General features: G+C 41.3%; 1 protein-coding gene across 1 annotated transcript in view; it reads right to left on the bottom strand.

Annotated features, from left to right (window-relative positions):
- TBC1D31 (TBC1 domain family member 31) overlaps positions 1 to 25,096 on the bottom strand; it is a 224,618-nt gene that overhangs the window by 143,318 nt on the left and 56,204 nt on the right. The window contains exon 6 of the mRNA XM_053715936.1: positions 9,387 to 9,546. Within this exon, the coding sequence (XP_053571911.1) occupies positions 9,387 to 9,546 (160 nt within the window). The remainder of the gene's footprint in view (positions 1 to 9,386; positions 9,547 to 25,096) is intronic.

Genomic DNA, 25,096 nt, shown 5'->3' with positions numbered 1-25,096 from the left:
TAACCCTTAAAATAACGGAACCGGAGCCGTTTTATGCTTTAACCCCTTTACAGTCCCTGGTATCTGCTTTGCTGAGACCCAACCAAACCCAAGGGGAATACGATACCAAATGATGCCTTCAGAAGTCTTTTATAAGTATCAGAGCTCCTCTCACATGCGACTGCATGCCATGCCTCTCAAAAACAAGTGCGCAACACCGGCGCGAAAATGAGACTCTGCCTATGCTTTGGGAAAGCCCCTAAAGAATAAGGTGTCTAAAACAGTGCCTGCCGATATTATTATATCAAAATACCCAGAATAAATGATTCCTCAAGGCTAAATAAGTGTTAATATCAATCGATTTAGCCCAAAAAATGTCTACAGTCTAAATAAGCCCTTGTGAAGCCCTTATTTACAATCGTAATAAACATGGCTTACCGGATCCCATAGGGAAAATGACAGCTTCCAGCATTACATCGTCTTGTTAGAATGTGTCATACCTCAAGCAGCAAAGACTGCAAACTGTTCCCCCAACTGAAGTTAATGCTCTCAACAGTCCTGTGTGGAACAGCCATGGATTTTAGTTACGGTTGCTAAAATCATTTTCCTCATACAAACAGAATTCTTCATCTCTTTTCTGTTTCTGAGTAAATAGTACGTACCAGCACTATTTGAAAATAACAAACTCTTGATTGAATAATGAAAAACTACAGTTAAACACTAAAAAACTCTAAGCCATCTCCGTGGAGATGTTGCCTGTACAACGGCAAAGAGAATGACTGGGGTAGGCGGAGCCTAGGAGGGATCATGTGACCAGCTTTGCTGGGCTCTTTGCCATTTCCTGTTGGGGAAGAGAATATCCCACAAGTAAGGATGACGCCGTGGACCGGACACACCTATGTTGGAGAAAGACCTTTTACGTTTGCTGGAAGGAGGAATAACAGACATAGCCTTCCTAATAGATCTAGAAACAAAATCTCTTATATTAACAGGAACATCCTGAGTATTAGATGTTGATGGAACAGCAACAGGTAATGGTATATTACTAATGGAAATACTATCTGCATTAGCAAGCTTATCATGACATTCATCACAAACTACAGCCGGAGGGACAGTTACCACAAGTTTACAGCAGATACACTTAACTTTGGTGGAACCAGCATCAGGCAGCGTTTTTCCAGAAGTAGCTTCTGATCCAGGGTCAATCTGAGACATCTTGCAATATGTAAGAGAAAAAAAACAACATATAAAGCAAAATCTATCAAATTCCTTAAAAGGCAGTTTCAGGAATGGGAAAAAATGCCAATGAACAAGCCTCTAGCAACCAGAAGCAAATGAAAAAAATATAATTTATGCTTACCTGATAAATTTATTTCTCTTGTAGTGTATCCAGTCCACGGATCATCCATTACTTTTATCATAAAATTTGCTTTGCTCTCTTGGTATTCTTTGTTGAAAGCTAAAACTAGGTAGGCTCAGTGAATTTTGATTGTTTTTTTACAGCTAGACGGCACTAGTTCACGTGTGCCAAATAGATAGACACTGTGCTCATTCCTGTGGAGTTATTTACAAGTCAGCACTAATTGGCTAAAATGCAAGTTTATAAAAAGCACGGAGATATGAGTCAGTCTGCAGAGGCTTAGATACAAGGTAATCACAGAGATAAAAAACATAATTTATGCTTACCTGATAAATTTATTTCTCTTGTAGTGTATCCAGTCCACGGATCATCCATTACTTGTGGGATATTCTCCTCCCCAACAGGACGTTGCAAGAGGATCACCCACAGCAGAGCTGCTATATAGCTCCTCCCCTCACTGTCATATCCAGTCATTCGACCGAAACAAATCGAGAAAAGAGAAACCATAGGGTGCAGTGGTGACTGAAGTTTAATTAAAATTTAGACCTGCCTTAAAAGGACAGGGCGGGCCGTGGACTGGATACACTACAAGAGAAATAAATTTATCAGGTAAGCATAAATTATGTTTTCTCTTGTTAAGTGTATCCAGTCCACGGATCATCCATTACTTGTGGGATACCAATACCAAAGCTAAAGTACACGGATGATGGGAGGGACAAGGCAGGATTAAGCGGAAGGAACCACTGCCTGAAGAACCCTTTCTCCCAAACACAGCCTCCGAAGAAGCAAAAGTATCAAATTTGTAAAATTTTGAAAAAGTGTGAAGCAAAGACCAAGTCGCAGCCTTGCAAAACTGTTCAACAGAGGCCTCATTTTTGAAGGCCCAGGTGGAAGCCACAGCTCTAGTAGAATGAGCTGTAATCCTTTCAGGGGGCTGCTGTCCAGCAGTCTCATAGGCTAGGCTTATTACGCTCCGAAGCCAAAAGGAAAGAGAGGTTGCCGAAGCTTTTTGACCTCTCCTCTGTCCAGAGTAAACGACAAACAGGAAAGATGTTTGACGAAAATCCTTAGTAGCTTGTAAGTAAAACTTCAAGGCACGGACTACGTCCAGATTATGTAAAAGACGTTCCTTCTTTGAAGAAGGATTAGGGAACAACGATGGAACAACAATCTCTTGATTGATATTCTTGTTAGAAACCACCTTAGGTAAAAACCCAGGTTTGGTACGCAGAACTACCTTATCTGCATGGAAAATCAGATAGGGAGAATCACATTGTAAGGCAGATAGCTCAGAGACTCTCCGAGCCGAGGAAATAGCCATCGAAAACAGAACTTTCCAAGATAAAAGTTTAACATCAATGGAATGAAGGGGTTCAAACGGAACTCCTTGAAGAACCTTAAGAACCAAGTTTAAGCTCCACGGGGGAGCAACAGGTTTAAACACAGGCTTAAATCTAACCAAAGCCTGGCAAAATGCCTGGACGTCTGGAACCTCTGCCAGACGCTTGTGCAAAAGAATAGACAGAGCAGAAATCTGTCCCTTTAAGGAACTAGCTGATAATCCTTTGTCCAAGCCCTCTTGGAGAAAAGACAATATTCTAGGAATCCTAACTTTACTCCATGAGTAAGTCTTGGATTCACACCAATAAAGATATTTACTCCATATCTTGTGGTAGATATTCCTGGTAACAGGCTTTCGTGCCTGTATTAAAGTATCAATGACTGACTTTGAGAAGCCACGCTTTGATAGAATCAAGCGTTCAATCTCCATGCAGTCAGTCTCGGAGAAATTAGATTTGGATGATTGAAAGGACCTTGTATCAGAAGGTCCTGTCTTAGAGGCAGAGTCCATGGTGGAAAGGATGACATGTCCACTAGGTCTGCATACCAAGTCCTGCGTGGCCACGCAGGTACTATCAGAATCACCGATGCTCTCTCCTGTTTGATTTTGGCAATCAGTCGAGGGAGCAGAGGAAACGGTAGAAACACATAAGCCAGGTTGAAGAACCAAGGCGCTGCTAGCGCATCTATCAGCGTCGCTTCTGGGTCCCTGGACCTGGATCCGTAACAAGGAAGCTTGGCGTTCTGGCGAGACGCCATGAGATCCAACTCTGGTTTGCCCCAACGATGAATCAACTGAGCAAACACCTCCGGATGGAATTCCCACTCCCCCGGATGGAAAGTCTGACGACTTAGAAAATCCGCCTCCCAGTTCTCCACGCCTGGGATATGGATTGCTGACAGGTGGCAAGAGTGGTACTCTGCCCAGTGAATTATTTTTGAGACTTCTAACATCGCTAGGGAAATCCTGGTTCCCCCTTGATGGTTGAAGTAAGCCACAGTCGTGATGTTGTCCGACTGAAATCTGATGAACCTCAGTGTTGCTAACTGAGGCCAAGCCAGAAGAGCATTGAATATCGCTCTCAACTCCAGAATATTTATTGGAAGGAGTTTCTCCTCCTGAGTCCACGATCCCTGTGCCTTCAGGGAATTCCAGACTGCACCCCAACCTAGAAGGCTGGCATCTGTTGTTACAATTGTCCAATCTGGCCTGCAAAAGGTCATACCCTTGGACTGGTGTACCCGAAACAACCACCAGAGAAGAGAATCTCTGGTCTCTTGATCCAGATTTAGCAGAGGGGACAAATCTGTGTAATCCCCATTCCACTGACTCAGCATGCATAATTGCAGCGGTCTGAGATGAAGGTGCGCAAATGGCACTATGTCCATTGCCGCTACCATTAAGCCGATTACCTCCATACACTGAGCTACTGAAGGGCGCAAAATGGAGTGAAGAACACGGCAAGCATTTAGAAGTTTTGATAACCTGGACTCAGTCAGGTAAATTTTCATTTCTACAGAATCTATTAGAGTCCCTAAGAAGGAGACTCTTGTGAGTGGGGATAGAGAACTCTTTTCCTCGTTCACTTTCCACCCATGCGACCTCAGAAATGCCAGAACTATCTCTGTATGAGACTTGGCAACTTGAAAGCTTGACGCCTGTATCAGGATGTCGTCTAGATACGGAGCCACCGCTATGCCTCGCGGTCCTAGAACCGCCAGAAGTGAGCCCAGAACCTTTGTAAAGATTCTCGGGGCTGTAGCCAACCCGAAGGGAAGAGCTACAAATTGGTAACGCCTGTCTAGAAAGGCAAACCTTAGAAACCGATGATGATCTTTGTGAATCGGTATGTGAAGGTAGGCATCCTTTAAGTCCACTGTGGTCATGTACTGACCTTCTTGGATCATGGGTAGGATGGTCCGAATAGTTTCCATTTTGAAAGATGGAACTCTGAGGAATTTGTTTAAGATCTTTAGATCCAAAATTGGTCTGAAGGTTCCCTCTTTTTTGGGAGCCACAAACAGATTTGAATAAAAACCCTGTCCTTGTTCCGTCCGCGGAACTGGATGGATCACTCCCATAACTAGGAGGTCTTGCACACAGCGTAGGAATGCCTCTTTCTTTATCTGATTTGCAGATAGACTTGAAAGATGAAATCTCCCATGTGGAGGGGAAGCTTTGAAGTCCAGAAGATATCCCTGAGATATGATCTCCAACGCCCAGGGATCCTGAACATCTCTTGCCCACGCCTGGGCGAAGAGAGAAAGTCTGCCCCCTACTAGATCCGTCGCCGGATAGGGGGCCGTTCCTTCATGCTGTCTTAGAGGCAGCAGCAGGCTTTCTGACCTGCTTGCCTTTGTTCCAGGACTGGTTAGGTTTCCAGGCCTGCTTAGATTGAGCAAAAGTTCCCTCTTGTTTTGAAGCGGAGGAAGTTGATGCTGCACCTGCCTTGAAATTTCGAAAGGCACGAAAATTAGACTGTTTGGCCTTTGCTTTGGCCCTGTCCTGAGGAAGGGTGTGACCTTTACCTCCAGTAATGTCAGCAATAATTTCCTTCAAACCAGGCCCGAATAAGGTCTGCCCCTTGAAAGGAATGTTGAGTAATTTAGACTTCGAAGTCACGTCAGCTGACCAGGATTTAAGCCATAGCGCCCTACGCGCTTGGATGGCGAATCCGGAATTCTTAGCCGTTAGTTTAGTCAAATGAACAATGGCATCAGAAACAAATGAGTTAGCTAGCTTAAGTGTTCTAAGCTTGTCAATAATTTCAGTCAATGGAGCTGTATGGATGGCCTCTTCCAGGGCCTCAAACCAGAATGCCGCCGCGGCCGTGACAGGCGCAATGCATGCAAGGGGCTGTAAAATAAAACCTTGTTGAATAAACATTTTCTTGGAGGTAACCCTCCAATTTTTTATCCATTGGATCTGAAAAAGCACAACTGTCCTCAACCGGGATAGTAGTACGCTTTGCTAAAGTAGAAACTGCTCCCTCCACCTTAGGGACCGTCTGCCATAAGTCCCGTGTAGTGGCGTCTATTGGAAACATTTTTCTAAATATAGGAGGTAGGGAAAAAGGCACCCCCGGTCTATCCCACTCCTTGCTAATAATTTCTGTAAGCCTTTTACGTATAGGAAAAACATCAGTACACACCGGTACCGCATAGTATTTATCCAGCCTACACAATTTCTCTGGTACTGCAACTGTGTTACAGTCATTCAGAGCAGCTAATACCTCCCCAAGCAACACACGGAGGTTCTCAAGCTTAAATTTAAAATTAGAAATCTCTGAATCAGGTTTCCCCGAATCAGAGATGTCACCCACAGACTGAAGCTCTCCGTCCTCATGATCTGCATATTGTGACGCAGTATCAGACATGGCCCTTACAGCATCTGCGCGCTCTGTATTTCTCCTAACCCCAGAGCAATCGCGCTTGCCTCTTAATTCAGGCAACCTGGATAATACCTCTGACAGGGTATTATTCATGATTGCAGCCATGTCCTGCAAGGTAATCGCTATGGGCGTCCCTGATGTAATTGGCGCCATATTAGCATGCATCCCCTGAGCGGGAGGCGAAGGGTCTGACACGTGGGGAGAGTTAGTCGGCATAACTTCCCCCTCGTCAGAATCTTCTGGTGATATTTCTTTTATAGTTAAAGACTGATCTTTACTGTTTAAGGTGAAATCAATACATTTAGTACACATTCTCCTATGGGGCTCCACCATGGCTTTCAAACATAATGAACAAGTATTTTCCTCTGTGTCAGACATGTTTAAACAGACTAGCAATGAGACTAGAAAGCTTGGAAAACACTTTAAACAAGTTTACAAGCAATATAAAAAACGTTACTGCACCTTTAAGAAACACAAATTTTGTCAAAATTTGAAATAACAGTGAAAAAAGCAGTTACACTAACAAAATTTTTACAGTGTATGTAACAAGTTAGCAGAGCATTGCACCCACTTGCAAATTGATGATTAACCCCTTAATACCCAAAACTGAATAATAAAAGACAAAAACTTTTTTTTTTTTTTTTTTCAAACAGTCACAACTGCCACAGCTCTACTGTGGCTTTTTACCTCCCTCAAAAACGACTTTGAAGCCTTTTGAGCCCTCCAGAGATGTCCTGGATCATGCAGGAAGAAGCTGAATGTCTCTGTCAGTATTTTTAGCTCCACAGAAAAACACTAAAATAGGCCCTTCCCACTCATATTGCAACAGTGGAAAGCCTAAGGAAACTGTTACTAGGCAGAATTCAAGCCAGCCATGTGGAAAAAAACTAGGCCCCAATAAGTTTTATCACCAAACATATATAAAAAACGATTAAACATGCCAGCAAACGTTTTAAAATACACTTTTATAAGAGTATGTATCTCTATTAATAAGCCTGATACCAGTCGCTATTACTGCATTTAAGGCTTTACTTACATTAGTTCGGTATCAGCAGCATTTTCTAGCAAATTCCATCCCTAGAAAAATATTAACTGCACATACCTTATTACAGGAAAACCTGCACGCTATTCCCCCTCTGAAGTTACCTCACTCCTCAGAATATGTGAGAACAGCCATGGATCTTAGTTACTTCTGCTAAGATCATAGAAAACGCAGGCAGATTCTTTTTTGATTGAAGAATAAACTAAGTATAAAACACCACACTCCTCTTACGACCTCCATCTTGGTTGAGGCTTGCAAGAGAATGACTGGATATGACAGTTAGGGGAGGAGCTGTATAGCAGCTCTGCTGTGGGTGATCCTCTTGCAACTTCCTGTTGGGAAGGAGAATATCCCACAAGTAATGGATGATCCGTGGACTGGATACACTTAACAAGAGAAATGAGACTTAAATAAAGTGAGAAAAAAGGTGGAGACAAACATGACGCCCACATTTTTTAGCGCCAAAAAAGCCGCCCACATTATTGGCGCCCAAATCCTTTGGGCGCCAAGAATGACGCCACATCCGGTGACGCCGACATTTTTGGCGCAAAACGTCAAAAAAATGACTCAAACACGAACAACTTCCGGCGACAAGTATGACACCGGAAATGACAAAGAATTTTTTTGCGCCAAAAAAGTCCGCGCCAAGAATGACGCAATAAAATGAAGCATTTTCAGCCCCCGCGAGCCTAACAGCCCACAGGGAAAAAAGTCAATTTTTAAGGTAAGAAAAAATGTTTTAATTCATATGCATTATCCCAAATAATGAAACTGACTGTCTGAAATAAGGAATATTGATCATCCTGAATCAAGGCAAATAAATGTTTAAACACATATATTTAGAACTTTATATAAAAGTGCCCAACCATAGCTTAGAGTGTCACAAAAAATAAGGCTTACTTACCCCAGGACACTCATCTACATGTAGTAGAAAGCCAAACCAGTACTGAAACGAGAATCAGTAGAGGTAATGGTATATAAGAGTATATCGTCGATCTGAAAAGGGAGGTAAGAGATGAATCTCTACGACCGATAACAGAGAACCTATGAAATAGATCCCGTAGAAGGAGACCATTGAATTCAAATAGGCAATACTCTCTTCACATCCCTCTGACATTCACTGCACACTGAGAGGAAAACCGGGCTCCAGCCTGCTGCGAAGCGCATATCAACGTAGAATCTAGCACAAACTTACTTCACCACCTCCATGGGAGGCAAAGTTTGTAAAAACTGATTTGTGGGTGTGGTGAGGGGTGTATTTATAGGCATTTTGAGGTTTGGGAAACTTTGCCCCTCCTGGTAGGAATGTATATCCCATACGTCACTAGCTCATGGACTCTTGCTAATTACATGAAAGAAATATATATTTGATGCCTATATCTATTCTCTGGTTCATAGAGCCAAACCAAATTTGTCAGTAGCTGTCTGAAAAAGTGACAACTTTTATTATAAGAATTTTTTTTTTGCTAATACACGTATACTGCAAAAGAAGTTTCTACTTCTAACATAAATGTAATCATATGAATTTCATATGTAACTATTATACCACTATAATAACTGTATTACTACTATGAAGGAGTTTTTCTCAGCAGTAATTATTAATCAAGTTAGCTTAACCAAGTAGTGGCAATATAATGTATCACTTTTACAATTACTTAAAGGGACAGAAAACCTCAAAATGTTCTTTCATGGTTTGGATAGAACATAATTTAAAATAACCTTCCAATTTACTTCTATTATCAAATGTGCTTCATTCTCTTGTTATCCTTTGAAGGAGGAACAGCATTGCACAATTGGCAGCTAACTGAATACATCTAGTTAGCCAATCACAAGAGACAAAATGTGTGCAGGCACCAATCAGCAGCTAGCTCCCACTAGTGTAGGATATTTCAGTATTCTTTTTTCCACAAGGGATATCAAGAGAATGAAGTCCATTTCAAAATAGAAGTGATTTTAAAAGTGTCTAAAATGCCATGCTCTACCTGGATCACGCATTCAAGTTTAATTTTGACTTTCCGATCCCTTTAACTTAATGGTTCTCAGTTCATCAATCTATAAAGGAGGCTGTTCTGGCATAGCCAGCACTACAACCCCTAGGCCCTGTGGATTTAATAACTACTGCTGCTGGCAGATGTAACAAGTGTCATTTTACAAGGAGTTCTATATATAGTTCTATATTCTAGCCACCATTGCCTGCAATATACTAGAATGCAATGTCTTATAATCCATTTGATAGCTACGTTTGTATATTTACAGATTGTCATACACTGACCTGACTGGAGCCACCATCAAAGTTGTCAGGGAGAAATTCCAGCTGCCGGACACTTCGCACCTTAGTTGGCATCTGAATTATTCTAAACAGCTGCTTAGAGTCCAAACACCACAGATGCACATTGTTTGATTTTCCACCAGCTGCCAGCATCCTTCCATCCCTGCAATAGCATAACGTTCTGATTAAAAGGGTTACAGTCTATTTGCACATTTTTATGACCCATTCCCCAGTTTTGCATAACCAAAACTGTAATATCAATATACTTTTTTACCTCTGTGATTAACTTGTATCTAAGCCTCTGCAGACTCCCCCCCCCTTATCTCAGTGCTATTTACAGATTGGCATTTTAGCCGATCAGTGCTGACTCAAATAACTCCACAGGAGTGAGCGTGATGTTATCTAATATGGCACACAAACTAGCACTGTAACTGTGAAATGCTAATAAAATGCACTGGGATAAGAGGCAGGATTCGAGGGCTTAGAAGTTAGCTTATGTGCCTACTTAGGTTTAGACTTCAACAAAGAATACCAAGAGAACAAAAACAAAATTGATGCTTACCTGATAAATGTCTTTCTTTCTTGACACGGCAAGTCCACGAATCATCAATTACTGTTGGGAATATCATTCCTGGCCAGCAAAAGGAGGCAAAGAGCACCACAGCAAAGCTTTTAAGTATCACTTCCCTTCCCACAAACCCCAGTCATTCGACCTAAGAAGAGAAAGGAAACAACACAAGGTGCAGAGGTGCCTGAGGTTTATATGATAAAAACTGTCTGAAAAAACAGGGCGGGCCGTGGACTCACCGTGTCAAGAAAGAAAGAAATTTATCAGGTAAGCCTAAAACATAATTTGTGTAAGAACTTACCTGATAAATTCATTTCTTTCATATTAGCAAGAGTCCATGAGCTAGTGACGTATGGGATATACATTCCTACCAGGAGGAGCAAAGTTTCCCAAACCTCAAAATGCCTATAAATACACCCCTCACCACACCCACAAATCAGTTTAACGAATAGCCAAGAAGTGGGGTGATAAGAAAAAAGTGCGAAAGCATAAAAAATAAGGAATTGGAATAATTGTGCTTTATACAAAAAAAAAAAACATAACCACCACAAAAAAAGGGTGGGCCTCATGGACTCTTGCTAATATTAAAGAAATGAATTTATCAGGTAAGTTCTTACATAAATTATGTTTTCTTTCATGTAATTAGCAAGAGTCCATTAAATCAAATAATGAAAAAAACTGAAATTATAAGCAGAAGAATCAAACTGAAACAGCTGCCTGAAGTACTTTTCTACCAAAAACTGCTTCAGAAGAAGAAAACACATCAAAATGGTATAATTTAGTAAAAGTATGCAAAGAAGACCAAGTTGCTGCTTTGCAAATCTGATCAACCGAAGCTTCATTCTTAAATGCCCAGGAAGTAGAGACTGACCTAGTCGAATGAGCTGTAATCCTTTGAGGCGGAGATCTACCCAACTCAACATAAGCATGATGAATCAAAGACTTTAACCAAGATGCCAAGGAAATGGCAGAGGCCTTCTGACCTTTCCTAGAACCAGAAAAGATAACAAATAGACTAGAAGTCTTTCTGAAATCTTTAGTAGCTTCAACATAATATTTTAAAGCTCTAACTACATCCAAAGAATGCAACGATCTTTCCTTAGAATTCTTAGGATTAGGACACAATGAAGGAACCACAATTTCTCTACTAATGTTGTTAGAATTCACAACCTTAGGTAAAAATTTAAATGAAGTTCGCAACACCGCCTTATCCTGATGAAAAATCAGAAAAGGAGACTCACAAGAAAGAGCAGATAATTCAGAAACTCTTCTAGCAGAAGAGATGGCCAAAAGAAACAAAACTTTCCAAGAAAGTAATTTAATATCCAGCGAATGCATAGGTTCAAACGGAGGAGCTTGAAGAGCCCCCAGAACCAAATTCAATCTCCAAGGAGGAGAAATTGACTTAATAACAGGTTTTATACGAAGCAAAGCCTGTACAAAACAATGAATATCAGGAAGACTAGCAATCTTTCTGTGAAAAAGAACAGAAAGAGCAGAGATTTGTCCCTTCAAGGAACTTGCAGACAAACCTTTATCCAAACCATCCTGAAGAAACTGTAAAATTCTAGGAATTCTAAAAGAATGCCAAGAAAAATGATGAGAACACCAAGAAATGTAAGTCTTCCAGACTCGATAATATATCTTCCTAGACACAGATTTACGAGCCTGTAACATAGTATTAATTACGGAATCAGAGAAACCTCTATGACTGAGAATCAAGCGTTCAATCTCCATACCTTCAAATTTAAGGATTTGAGATCCTGATGGAAAAAAGGACCTTGCGATAGAAGGTCTGGTCTTAACGGAAGAGTCCACGGTTGGCAAGTAGCCATCCGAACAAGATCCGCATACCAAAACCTGTGAGGCCATGCTGGAGCCACCAGCAGAACAAACGAACGCTCCTTTAGAATTTTGGAAATCACTTTTGGAAGAAGAACTAGAGGCGGAAAGATATAAGCAGGATGATACTTCCAAGGAAGTGACAATGCATCCACTGCTTCCGCCTGAGGATCCCTGGATCTGGACAGATACCTGGGAAGCTTCTTGCTTAGATGAGAAGCCATCAGATCTATTTCTGGAAGTCCCCACATTTGAACAATCTGAAGAAATACCTCTGGGTGAAGAGACCATTCGCCCGGATGTAACGTTTGGCGACTGAGATAATCCGCTTCCCAATTGTCTATACCTGGGATATGAACCGCAGAAATTAGACAGGAGCTGGATTCCGCCCATACAAGTATTCGAGATAATTCTTTCATCGCCAGAGGACTGTGAGTCCCTCCTTGATGATTGACATATGCCACGGTTGTGACATTGTCCGTCTGGAAACAAATGAACGACTCTCTCTTTAGAAGAGGCCATGACTGAAGAGCTCTGAAAATTGCACGGAGTTCCAAAATGTTGATTGGTAATCTCGCCTCCTGAGATTCCCAAACCCCTTGTGCTGTCAGAGACCCCCATACAGCTCCCCAACCTGTCAGACTTGCATCTGTTGAGATCACAGTCCAGGTTGGAAGAACAAAAGAAGCCCCCTGAACTAAACGATGGTGGTCTGTCCACCACGTCAGAGAGTGTCTTACAATCGGTTTTAAAGATATTAATTGAGATATCTTTGTATAATCCCTGCACCACTAGTTCAGCATACAGAGCTGAAGAAGTCGCATGTAAAAAACGAGCAAAGGGGATCGCGTCCGATGCAGCAGTCATAAGACCTAGAATTTCCATGCATAAGGCTACCGAAGGGAATGATTGAGACTGAAGGTTTCGACAAGCTGAAACCAATTTCAGACGTCTCTTGTCCGTCTATCTGGAAACCTAAAAAGGTTACCCTTGTCTGAGGAATCAACGAACTCTTTGGTAAATTGATCCTCCAACCATGTTCTCGAAGAAATGATACAAGTCGATTCGTATGAGATTCTGCTAAATGTGAAGACTGAGCAAGTACCAAGATATCGTCCAAATAAGGAAATACCACAATACCCTGTTCTCTGATTACAGATAGAAGGGCACCGAGAACCTTTGTAAAAATCCTTGGAGCTGCTGCTAGGCCAAACGGCAGAGCCACAAACTGGTATTGCTTGTCTAGGAAAGAGAATCTCAGAAACTGATAGTGATCTGGATGAATCGGAATATGCAGATATGCATCTTGTAAATCTATTGTGGACATATAATGCCCTTGCTGAACAAAAGGCAGAATAGTCCTTATAGTTACCATTTTGAATGTTGGTATCCTTACATAACGATTCAATATTTTTAAATCCAAAACTGGTCGGAAGGAATTCTCCTTCTTTGGTACAATGAAGAGATTTGAGTAAAACCCCAGCCCCTGTTCCAGAACTGGAACTGGCATAATTACTCCAGCCAACTCTAGATCTGAAACACATTTCAGAAATGCTTGAGCCTTCACTGGATTTATTGGGACACGGGAAAGAAAAAATCTTCTTGCAGTAGGCCTTATCTTGAAGCCTATTCTGTACCCTTGTGAAACAATGTTCTGAATCCAAAGATTGTGAATCGAATTGATCCAAATCTCTTTGAAAAATCGTAATCTGCCCCCTACCAGCTGGGCTGGAATGAGGGCCGCACCTTCATGTGGACTTGGGAGCTGGCTTTGGCTTTCTAAAAGGCTTGGATTTATTCCAGACTGGAGATGGTTTCCAAACTGATACCGCTCCTGTAGGGGAAGGATCAGGCTTTTGTTCCTTATTCTGACGAAAGGAACGAAACCGATTAGCAGACCTAAATTTACCTTTAGATTTTTTATCCTGTGGTAAAAAAGTTCCTTTTCCCCCAGTAACAGTTGAAATAATAGAATCTAACTGTGAACCAAACAATTTATTACCCTGGAAAGAAAGGGAAAGCAAAGTTGACTTAGAAGACATATCAGCATTCCAAGTTTTAAGCCATAAAGCTCTTCTAGCTAAAATAGCTAAAGACATATACCTGACATCAACCCTAATGATATCAAAGATGGCATCACAAATAAAATTATTAGCATGTTGAAGAAGATTAACAATGCTTTGAGTATTATGATCTGTTACTTGCTGTGCTAAAGCTTCCAACCAGAAAGTTGAAGCTGCAGCAACATCCGCTAAAGATATAGCAGGTCTAAGAAGATTACCTGAACATAAGTAAGCTTTTCTTAGAAAGGATTCAATTTTCCTATCTAAAGGATCCTTAAAGGAAGTACTATCTGCCGTAGGAATAGTAGTACGTTTAGCAAGAGTAGAGATAGCCCCATCAACCTTAGGGATTTTGTCCCAAAACTCTAATCTGTCAGATGGCACAGGATATAATTGCTTAAACCGTTTGGAAGGAGTAAATGAATTACCCAAATTATTCAATTCCCTGGAAATTACTTCAGAAATAGCATCAGGGACGGGAAAAACCTCTGGAATAACTACAGGAGGTTTAAAACCCGTATTCAAACGTTTAGATTTAGTATCAAGAGGACCAGATTCCTCTATTTCTAATGCAATTAAGACTTCTTTAAGCAAAGAACGAATAAATTCCATTTTAAATAAATATGAGGATTTATCAGTATCAACCTCTGAAACAGAATCCTCTGAACCAGAAGAATCATTATCAGAATCAGAATGATGATGTTCATTTAAAAATTCATCTGAAAAATGAGAAGTTTTAAAAGACCTTTTACGTTTACTAGAAGGAGGAATAACAGACATAGCCTTCTTAATAGATTTAGAAACAAAATCTCTTATGTTAACAGGAACACCCTGAATATTAGATGTTGATGGAAAAGCAACAGGTAATGGAATATTACTAAAGGAAATATTATCTGCATTAACAAGTTTGTCATGACATTCATTACAAACAACAGCTGGAGGAACAGTTACCACAAGTTTACAACAAATACACTTAACTTTGGCAGATCCAGCATCAGGCAGCAATTTTCCAGAAGTATCTTCTGAATCAGGGTCAATCTGAGGCATCTTGCAATATGTAATAGAAAAAACAACATATAAAGCAAAATTGATAAAATTCCTTAAAAGACAGTTTCAGGAATGGGAAAAAATGCCAATGAACAAGCTTCTAGCAAGCAGAAGCAAATAAACAATGAAACTTAAATAATGTGGAGACAATAATGACGCCCATATTTTTTAGCGCCAAAAAAGACGCCCACATTATTTGGCGCCTAAATGTTTTAAGCGCCAAAAATGACGCCACATCCGGTGACGCCGACATTTTTGGCGCAAAAACGTCAAAAAAATTACGCAACTTCCGGCGACAAGTATGACGCCGGAAATGACAAAGAAAATGTTTGCGCCAAGAATGACGCAATAAAATGAAGCATTTTCAGCCCCCGCGAGCCTAACAGCCCACAGGAAAAAAGTTCAAATTTTTAAGGTAAGAAAAATAGATTTATTCATATGCATTATCCCAAATAATGAAACTGACTGTCTGAAATAAGGAATGTTGAACATCCTGAATCAAGGCAAATAAATGTTTAAACACATATATTTAGAACTTTATATAAAAGTGCCCAACCATAGCTTAGAGTGTCACAAAAATAAGACTTACTTACCCCAGGACACTCATCTACATGTAGTAGAAAGCCAAACCAGTACTGAAACGAGAATCAGTAGAGGTAATCGTATATATAAGAGTATATCGTCGATCTGAAAAGGGAGGTAAGAGATGAATCTCTACGACCGATAACAGAGAACCTATGAAATAGACCCCGTAGAAGAAGATCATTGAATTCAAATAGGCAATACTCTCTTCACATCCCTCTGACATTCACTGCACACTGAGAGGAAAACCGGGCTCCAGCCTGCTGCGAAGCGCATATTAACGAAGAATCTAGCACAAACTTACTTCACCACCTCCATGGGAGGCAAAGTTTGTCAAACTGATTTGTGGGTGTGGTGAGGGGTGTATTTATAGGCATTTTGAGGTTTGGGAAACTTTGCCCCTCCTGGTAGGAATGTATATCCCATACGTCACTAGCTCATGGACTCTTGCTAATTACATGAAAGAAATTTTGATTTCTTTCTAATGACACGGCGAGTCCACGGATCATTATTAATTACTGTTGGGAATCAATACCCAAGCTGAGGACAGAGATTATAAGGGAGGGACAATAGAGAGGACCAAGTTGCAGCCTTGCAATATGTTCCACAGAAGCTTCATTTTCGAAGGCCCAGGAAAAAGTAACAGCCCTCGTAGAGTGAACCGTGATTCTCTCAGGAGGCTGCCGTCTAGCAGTTTCATAGGCCAAACGAATTATCCTCTTCAGCCAAAGCGAAAGAGAATTAGACTTAGCTTTCTGGCTCTTGCGTTTCTCAGAGAAACAGAAACAAAACAGGAGACTGGTGAAAGTCCTTGGTCGCCTGCAAGTAGAATTAAAGCGCACGCACCACGTCTAGGTTGTGCAACAAACGCTCCTTATGAGAAGAAGGGTTAGGACACAAAGAAGGAACAACGATTTCCTGATAAATATTCCTATACGAAGCAACCTTAGGAAGGAAACCTAACTTAGTACGCAGAACCACCTTATCAGAATGAAAGATAAGGTAAGGGGAATCATACTGTAATGCAGAGAGTTCAGAGACTGTCCGAGCAGAAGAAATGGCAACAACAAAAAAAAACTAAACCAAGATAACATCTTAATACCTAAGGAATGCATAGGCTCAAACGGAGCCTGCTGTAAAACTCTAAAAACAAGGTTAAGACTCCAGGAGGAGTAACAGATTTAAACACAGGCCCGATTCTGACGAAGGCCTGACAAAAGGATTACACGTCTGGCACATACGTCAGACACTTAACATAGACAAGGCAGAAATCTGACACTTCAGAGTACTTGCTGACAAACCTTTCTCCAGACCCTCCTGGAGAAAAAAACAAAATTCTAGTAATTCTAACTCTACTCCAAGAGTAGCCCTTGGATTCACACCAATACACATATTTACGCCATACTATATGGTAAATCTCTCTAGTCACAGGCTTACCAGCCTGTATCAAAGTCTCAACGACCGAATCTGAAAACCCACGCTTAGAGGGAACTAAGCGTTCAATCTCCAAGCAAACAGCTTTAGAGAAATGAAATTTGGATCAGAGAAGGGACCCTGATCAGAAGGTCCTTACTCAGAGACAGTCTCCAAGGAGAAGAGATAACATCTCCTCTAGGTCTGCATACCAGGTCCTGCGAGGCACGTAGGGATAATCTGAATTACCTACGCCTCTCCTGTTTGATACGAACAATGATTTGTGGAAGAGGAGCAAACCGAGAAACAGTGATGTCAGACTGAATCCCAAGGAAACGCCAGGGAATTTAACAGAGCAGCCTGCTGATCTCTAGACCTTTAACATAACTTGGAAGCTTGGCGTACTGCCATCTTCAACTCTAGCACCCCCCATTGAGGGTTAACCTAGAGAACACCCACTCCCGGGATGAAAAATGTGACTGCTCAAGAAACCACTCCCAGTATTCACTCCTGAAATGTGAATAGCGGATAAACAACGATGTGAGCGTCCGCCCACCGCACAATCCATGCCAATCATGGCAAAGGAACTCCAGGTTCCCCCCAGGTGGTTAACGTAACGCTGAGACGAAATCGTACAACCAGAACCAGAAAAACCAGTTAAGACAACTGAGGCATAGCCATCAGAGCAATGTAGATCGCTTTCAATTACAAAATGGTTATGGGAAGAGCAGACTCCTCCCAAGTCCATAATCACTATCCAACAGGCTAGCGACCGTAGTCACTATTACTCAGGAAAGTCTCCTGAAACATGTGCCCGAGACAGAAGCACCTGAGAACTGGAGAATGCAGGTAACAATCCCGCTACCTCTCGCAAGCTAAGCGAGCGCTCTACCACTAATTCTAGATCTATCCTGCAAAACAGAGCCACAGGATCCCCTGGTCCACTATCTGAACATGCATAACAGCAGACACTCAGATGGAATCGAGCCAAGGAATGATGTCCAATGAAGCAACCATCAGACCAATTACCTCCATATATTGAGCCACAAAATGGCCAAAGGGTAGAATGTAAAAAAAAAAGGCAAGAGGAAAACTAAATTTATGCTTACCTGATATATTACTTTCTTTTACGATATGACGAGTCCACGGATTTCATCCTTACTTGTGGGATATTAACCTCCTGCTAACAGGAAGTGGCAAAGAGCACCACAGTAGAGCTGTATATATAGCCCCTCCCCTTCCCCTCCACCCTCAGTCATTCGGCCGAAGGTATAGGAAGAGAAAAAGGAAAGGCTAAAAGGTGCAGAGGTGACTGAAGTTTACAAAAAATATAAAGAAAAACCTGTCTTAAAAAGAAAAGGGTGGGCCGTGGACTCGTCATATCGTAAAAGAAAGTAATTTATCAGGTAAGCATAAATTTAGTTTTCTTTTACAAAGATATGACGAGTCCACGGATTTCATCCTTACTTGTGGGAAACCAATACCAAAGCAATAGGACACGGATGAAAGGGAGGGACAAGACAGGAACCTAAACGGAAGGCACCACTGCTTGAAGAAACTTTCTCCCAAAGATAGCCTCAGAAGAAGCAAAAGTATCAAATTTGGAAAATTTGGAAAAAGTGTGAAGGGACGACCCAGTCGCAGCCTTACAAATCTGTTCAACAGATGCATCGTTTTTAAAAGCCCACGTAGAAGCCACAGCCCTAGTAGAATGAGCCGTAATTCTTTTAGGAGGCTGCTGTCCAGCAGTCTCATATGCCAGGCGGATAATACTTCTCAACCAAAAAGAAAGAGGTAGCCCTAGCTTTCTGACCCCTACGCTTTCCAGAATAAACCATGAATAATGAAGATGATTGACGGAAATCCTTAGTTGCCTGTAAGTAAAACTTTAAGGCACGGACCACATCCAAGTTATGTAACAGACGCTCCTTCTTAGAAGGAGGATTAGGACACAAGGAAGGAACAACAATTTCCTGATTAATATTCTTATTCGAAACAACCTTAGGAAGGAACCCAGGTTTGATATTTGAAATGTGTCCCTTTAAGGAACTTGCTGATAACCCTTTCTCCAATCCTTCTTGGAGAAATGACAAAATCCTAGGAATCCTAACTTTACTCCATGAGTAACCCTTGGATTCACACCAATAAAGATATTTACGCCATATCTTATGATAGATCTTTCTAGTGACAGGCTTTCTAGCCTGTATCAAAGTATTGATAACTGAATCAGAGAATCCTCGCTTCGATAAAATCAAGCGTTCAATCTCCACACAGTCAGTTGCAGAGAAATTAGATTTGGATGTTGGAAAGGACCTTGAATGAGAAGGTCCTGTCTCAACGGAAGTTTCTACGGTGGCAGAGAGAACATGTCCACTAGATCCGCATACCAAGTCCTGCGTGGCCACGCAGGCGCTATCAGGATCACTGAAGCTCTCTCCTGTTTGATTAGAGCAATCAGGCGTGGGAGGAGAAGAAACGGCGGAAACATATAAGCTAGGCTGAACAACCAAGGTACTGCCAAGGCATCTATCAGTTCTGCCTGAGGATCCCTTGACCGGGATCCGTATCTTGGAAGCTTGGCATTCTGACGAGATGCCATCAAATCCAATTCCGGTCTGCCCCATCTGAGAATCAATGAGGCGACTTAGAAAATCTGCTTTCCAGTTCTCTACTCCTGGGATGTAGATCGCTGACAGATGACAAGAGTGGGCCTCTGCCCAACTGATTATCTTGGATACTTCTATCATCGCTAAGGAACTCCTTGTTCCCCCCCTGATGATTGACATATGCCACAGTCGTTATGTTGTCCGACTAGAATCTGATGAATTTGGCCGAAGCCAACTGAGGCCACGCCTGAAGTGCATTGAATATTGCCCTCAGTTCCAAAATATTGATTGGAAGTAGAGACTCCACTTGAGCCCAAACACCCTGAGCCTTCAGGGAATTCCAAACCGCACCCCAGCCCACAAGGCTGGCATCTGTTGTCACTATCACCCACGAGGGTCTGCGGAAACAAGTCCCCTGGGACAGATGATCCGACGACAACCACCAAAGAAGAGAGTTTCTGGTCTCTTGATCCAGAATTATCTTTGGAAATAAATCCGCATAATCCCCATTCCACTGCATGCATAGTTGTAGTGGTCTGAGATGAAAGCGAGCAAACGGAACGATGTCCATTGCCGCTACCATTAATCCGATTACCTCCATACACTGAGCCACTGATGGCAGAGGAATGGACAGAAGTGCTCGGCAAGTATTCAAAATCTTTGATTTTCTGACCTCCATCAGAAATACTTTCATGGCTACCGAGTCTATCAGAGTTCCCAAGAAAGGAACCCTTGTCTGTGAAACAAGCGAACTCTTCTCTATGTTCACCTTCCAGCCGTGAGTTCTCAGAAAAGACAACACGGTGTCCGTGTGAGATTTTGTCAGATGATATGTTGACGCCTGAATCAGAATATCGTCCAGATAAGGCGCCACCGCTATCCCTTGCGATCTGAGAACCGCCAAAAGAGACCCTAGAACCTTTGTGAAGATTCTGGGTGCTGTGGCCAACCCAAAAGGAAGAGCCACGAACTGATAATGTTTGTCCAAGAAGGCAAACCTTAGAAACCGATGATCTTTCTGGATTGGAATATGAAGGTAAGCATCCTTCAAATCCACGGTAGTCCTATATTGACCCTCCTGGATCATTGGCAAAATTGTTTGAATTGTCTCCATCTTGAATGATGGAACTCTTAGAAATTTGTTTAGACACTTGAGGTCCAAAATGGGTCTGAACGTTCCCTCTTTTTTGAGGACCACAAATAGGTTTGAGTAAAACCCCTGTCCCTGTTCCAATTTTGGAACAGGACAGATTACTCCCATAGTAAAAAGGTCTTAGTGGAAGAAGCGCGGGGTCCTCCTTTAAAGTTCCGAAAGGAACGAAAATTATTCTGTTTACCCCTCATTTTAACCGACCTATCCTGAGGTAGGGCATGGCCCTTACCTCCTGTAATATCAGAAATGATCTACTTCAATTCTGGCCCAAAAAGGGTCTTACCTTTAAAGGGAATAGCTAAAAGCTTATGTTTTGATTACACATCAGCAGACCAAGATTTGAGCCACAATGCTCTACGTGCTAAAATAGCAAATCCTGCATTTTTTGCCGCTAATTTAGCAATTTGAAAAGCGGCATCAGTAATAAAAGAATTAGCTAGCTTAAGAGCCTTAATTCTATCTAGAATGTCATCTAATGGAGTCTCAACCTTAAGAGCTGCTTAACCAAAAAGCTGCTGCAGTAGTTACTGGAACAATGCAAGCCGTAGGTTGTAAAAGAAATCCCTGATTAACAAAAAATTTCTTTAGTAGACCCTCTAATTTCTTATCCATAGGGTCCTTGAAAGCACAACTATCCTCAACGGGTATAGTAGTACGCTTAGCTAGGGAAGATATAGCTCCCTCTACCTTAGGGACCGTTTGCCATGAGTCCCAAATGGTATCTGATATAGGAAACATTTTCTTAAAATTAGGAGAGGGAGAAAACGGTATACCTGGTCTATCCCATTACTTACTAATAATTTCCGAAATTCTCTTAGGAACCGGAAAAACATCAGTGTAAGTAGGAACTTCCAAATATTTATCCATTTTACACAATTTCTCTGGAGGAATCACAATAGGATCACAATCATCCAGAGTCGCTAAAACCTCCCTAAGCAACAGGCGGAGGTGTTCAAGCTTAAATTTAAATGACATAGCATCCAAATCTGTCTGAGACAAAACATTCCCTGAATCAGAAATTTCACCCTCAGACAGTAATTCCCTGATCCCCGACTCAAAGCACTGTGATGGAACATCGGAAATAGCTAATAAAGCATCAGGGGATTCAGTATTTACAATAATACTTGACCTACTGCGTTTACCCTGCAACACTGGTAATTTAGACAATACCTCCGTAAGGATAGTTGACATAACTGCAGCCATCTCCTCCAGAGTAAAGGAATAAGACGCACTAGAAGTACTAGGCATCGCTTGTGTGGGCATAAAAGGTTGTGACACTTGGGGAGAATTGGATGGCATATCCGAATTCTCTTCAGACTGAGAATCATCCTTAGGCACACTTACTTTATTTAAAATATGCTTTTTACATTGTAAAGCCCTTTCAGTACAAAAGTTACACAATGTTAGAGGGGGTTGCACAATAGCTTCTAAACACATAGAACAATGAGAAACCTCAATGTCAGACATGTTAAACAGACTAGTAATACCACAAAAGTCGTTTAAACACTTATTTATAGCATAAAATAAACATTAGAAAAAACGTGTACTGTGCCTTTAAGAAAAGAAAAAGTGAACAATTTTTCCAAAATGCACAAAAAAACGTTAAATTATTCCCCAAATTTAACTTAATATTGTTGGTTAATCCAAAAATTACTGCACCCAGAAGCAAGGGCAGAAATAAGGTTTTAGAAGTACTTATATCAACATGTAGATAAAAATACACTCTGCACCCCAGGGTACTTCGAATCAAGTTTCCAACCCTTCAAACCAGCTACACAGTCCAGGAGCCACCGAGCTACTGTTTGCTGCTGCTAAGCCTGAAGGAATTGCGCCAAAATAGGCTCCGCCCCTTAAGGTCAAAAGTTGGAGTAGGCCCAAACAACACAGCATGGAAATGCAGTTTTGCATTAAAGTAAAAATACACACACAATACAACCCTCAAGCATAAAACCAATAAGTTTTAAGTGCCAAAAATAAAAAACATAAAATATTGTTTTTTATATTGTCTCCCATGTCACATAATGCCCAAATATCAACGCATGATAAATATAATATAGGGACTCCAGTAACACCCCTCTTATTAAAATAGGTTTTACTGCTTACCCCATTCCCATACAGGGAAATAATGCCAGCCAGTTCTCTTCTCAGAAAAAAAGGCTGCACATACCTTAATGCTGCTTGTAGCATGAAACCGGTCTCCACACTGAAGATGTCTCATGGTTGGTTACCTTCAGAAGTCTTGTGGGAACCAGCGTGGATCTTAGTTACAAATGCTAAGATCATCAAACCTCAGGGCAGAAAACTTCTTCCATATCCCCCTGAGGAAAATAGTACACACCGGTACCATTTAAAATAAAAAACTTCTTGATTGAAGAAACTAAAACTATCACCTCACTTTACCATGTCTTCCTAGTATAACACAGGCAAAGCTCTGCTGTGGTGCTCTTTGCCACTTCCTGTTAGCAGGAGGTTAATATCCCACAAGTAAGGATGAAATCCGTGGACTCGTCATATCTTTGTAAAAGAAAAAATCCACTATTTTCTGACCTCTGTCAAAAAAATATTTTCAGAGATAGGGAAACTAATATGGTCCCTAAAAAACTACCCCTGTAGCTGGAACAAGTGAACTCATCTTCAGATTCAAGATCTCTGTATGAGAGTTTGCTTGTTGAAAAGATGGTGCCTGAACCTTATGACGTCAAGGAAAGTCTTCACAGCAATTCACTGAAACCTGATCACTGGCAATATAGCCCCCTCTGAGAGCTATGGCAAGGACAGAGGAAAGAGCCACAAACAAAGTGTTTGACAGAAAGGCAAAACTCAAGAACTTGAACATACACGTCCTCCAGGTCTATGGTCACCCTGAACTGACCCTCTTGGACCAACTGGAACTATCCCAGGGAAAGGAGGTTCCAAATGCACTTCAAAAAATGCCTCACTGTTATCTGGCCTGCAGATAAAATTGAGAGGAGGAACCTGCCTCTGAGAGGAAGGTATGATTCTATGTAGAAAACCTGAGATACTAAGTCGATAGCCTATCTAGGACATCTCGTATCCTCTCTTGGAGACAAACCGAGATACAGCCCCCCACTTGTCCGATACCCAGAATGGGGGCAAACTCCTCTAGGACTATTCATCTTGTCTTGTGGTAGAAAAGACCCTTTTCCACCCGTAATATCAGAAAAAATACCTGACAGATCAGGACCAAACAAGGTCTTACCCTTGAAAAGGAAGCGCTAGAAGCTTGAACTCAAGGAAAAGTCCACTGACCAAAATAAGGCCACAACGCCCTGTGGGCTAGCACAGCTAAGCCAGATCTTGACTCTCGGCTTAAAAACCTGCATGGTAGTATCAAAAATAAAAGAATGGTCAGATAAAGAACCTTAATTCTGTTCTGGATATACTCCAAGCGATTCCCTAGCAATTGAAATCAGACAAGGCGTTACACCCTTAAGATGCCGCACTTGACAGTGGCAACACAAACTTCCATGTAAGTCCATTGATCCTGAAAAGAGCAGCAATCCTCTCTAGGGATCACAGAGGAGAAATGGTCCCTACTACTGAGGCACCGTGCACCCTAATATTTAATGGAGATAGCGACAGGAAAACTTCCTAGCACAGTCTGGACCAGGAAAAACTTCCACAGTGGAATCCTAGTATTTATAAGGCTTACTAGGTTATTAAGTTTGACAACGACAGGCATATCAGAGTCGCTCCAAGGTAGCCAAAACCTTGATCAACAATACACAGAGGCTGTTCAAGCTTAAATCCTAAGGATAATACTTCAGTATCAGATTAAGGAATTATACTGTACAAATCTGAGATTTCACCCTCAGAGGTCAGCCAGAGTAGCAGGAAATGGAACAGAAACCTTACTAACTGAAATTCTAATTTTCTTCTTGCGTATTCCTTTTAACATAGAAAAAGCAGATAATGCCGCAGATATCGCCAAAGATACATGTGCAACAACTTCTGCAAGCAAATAAGCTCCTCCAGGAGACTGAGAGGAATTGCAGGACACTATATGGTTTAGCCATTAAGGCATGTGATGTTTGAGGAGAAAGCTGTGGTAATGCCTAAACAGCATAAATCTAAGAGACTTGAGGCTCAGAAAATAAAATAAAATTACACAGGATACAATTTAAAGGGCAAAACAAAATCAAATTTGTCCATAGGAGCAGAACTCAAGCTCCAAAAACAAACTGACAGCACAAAATACTTTAAATAATTGTGCTGTCACTTCAAATATAAATAAAAATGCCTTAGGACATGAAAGGTAAGAATTCATATAGCAGCCCCCTGTTCCAAGAATAATACCCCAAATTACTTAATCTTAAGATATTAAAGAATTTGGGAATGATTTAAAAATGTGCCTGTCACTTTAAAAATATTTCAATAAATATTAAGCAACTTGCGATATAGTTGTAGATCGCTTCCTT

Source organism: Bombina bombina, chromosome 5, assembly GCF_027579735.1.
Source record: "Bombina bombina isolate aBomBom1 chromosome 5, aBomBom1.pri, whole genome shotgun sequence".
Taxonomy (NCBI): domain Eukaryota; kingdom Metazoa; phylum Chordata; class Amphibia; order Anura; family Bombinatoridae; genus Bombina; species Bombina bombina.
This window is presented reverse-complemented; position numbering and strand designations above follow the sequence as displayed.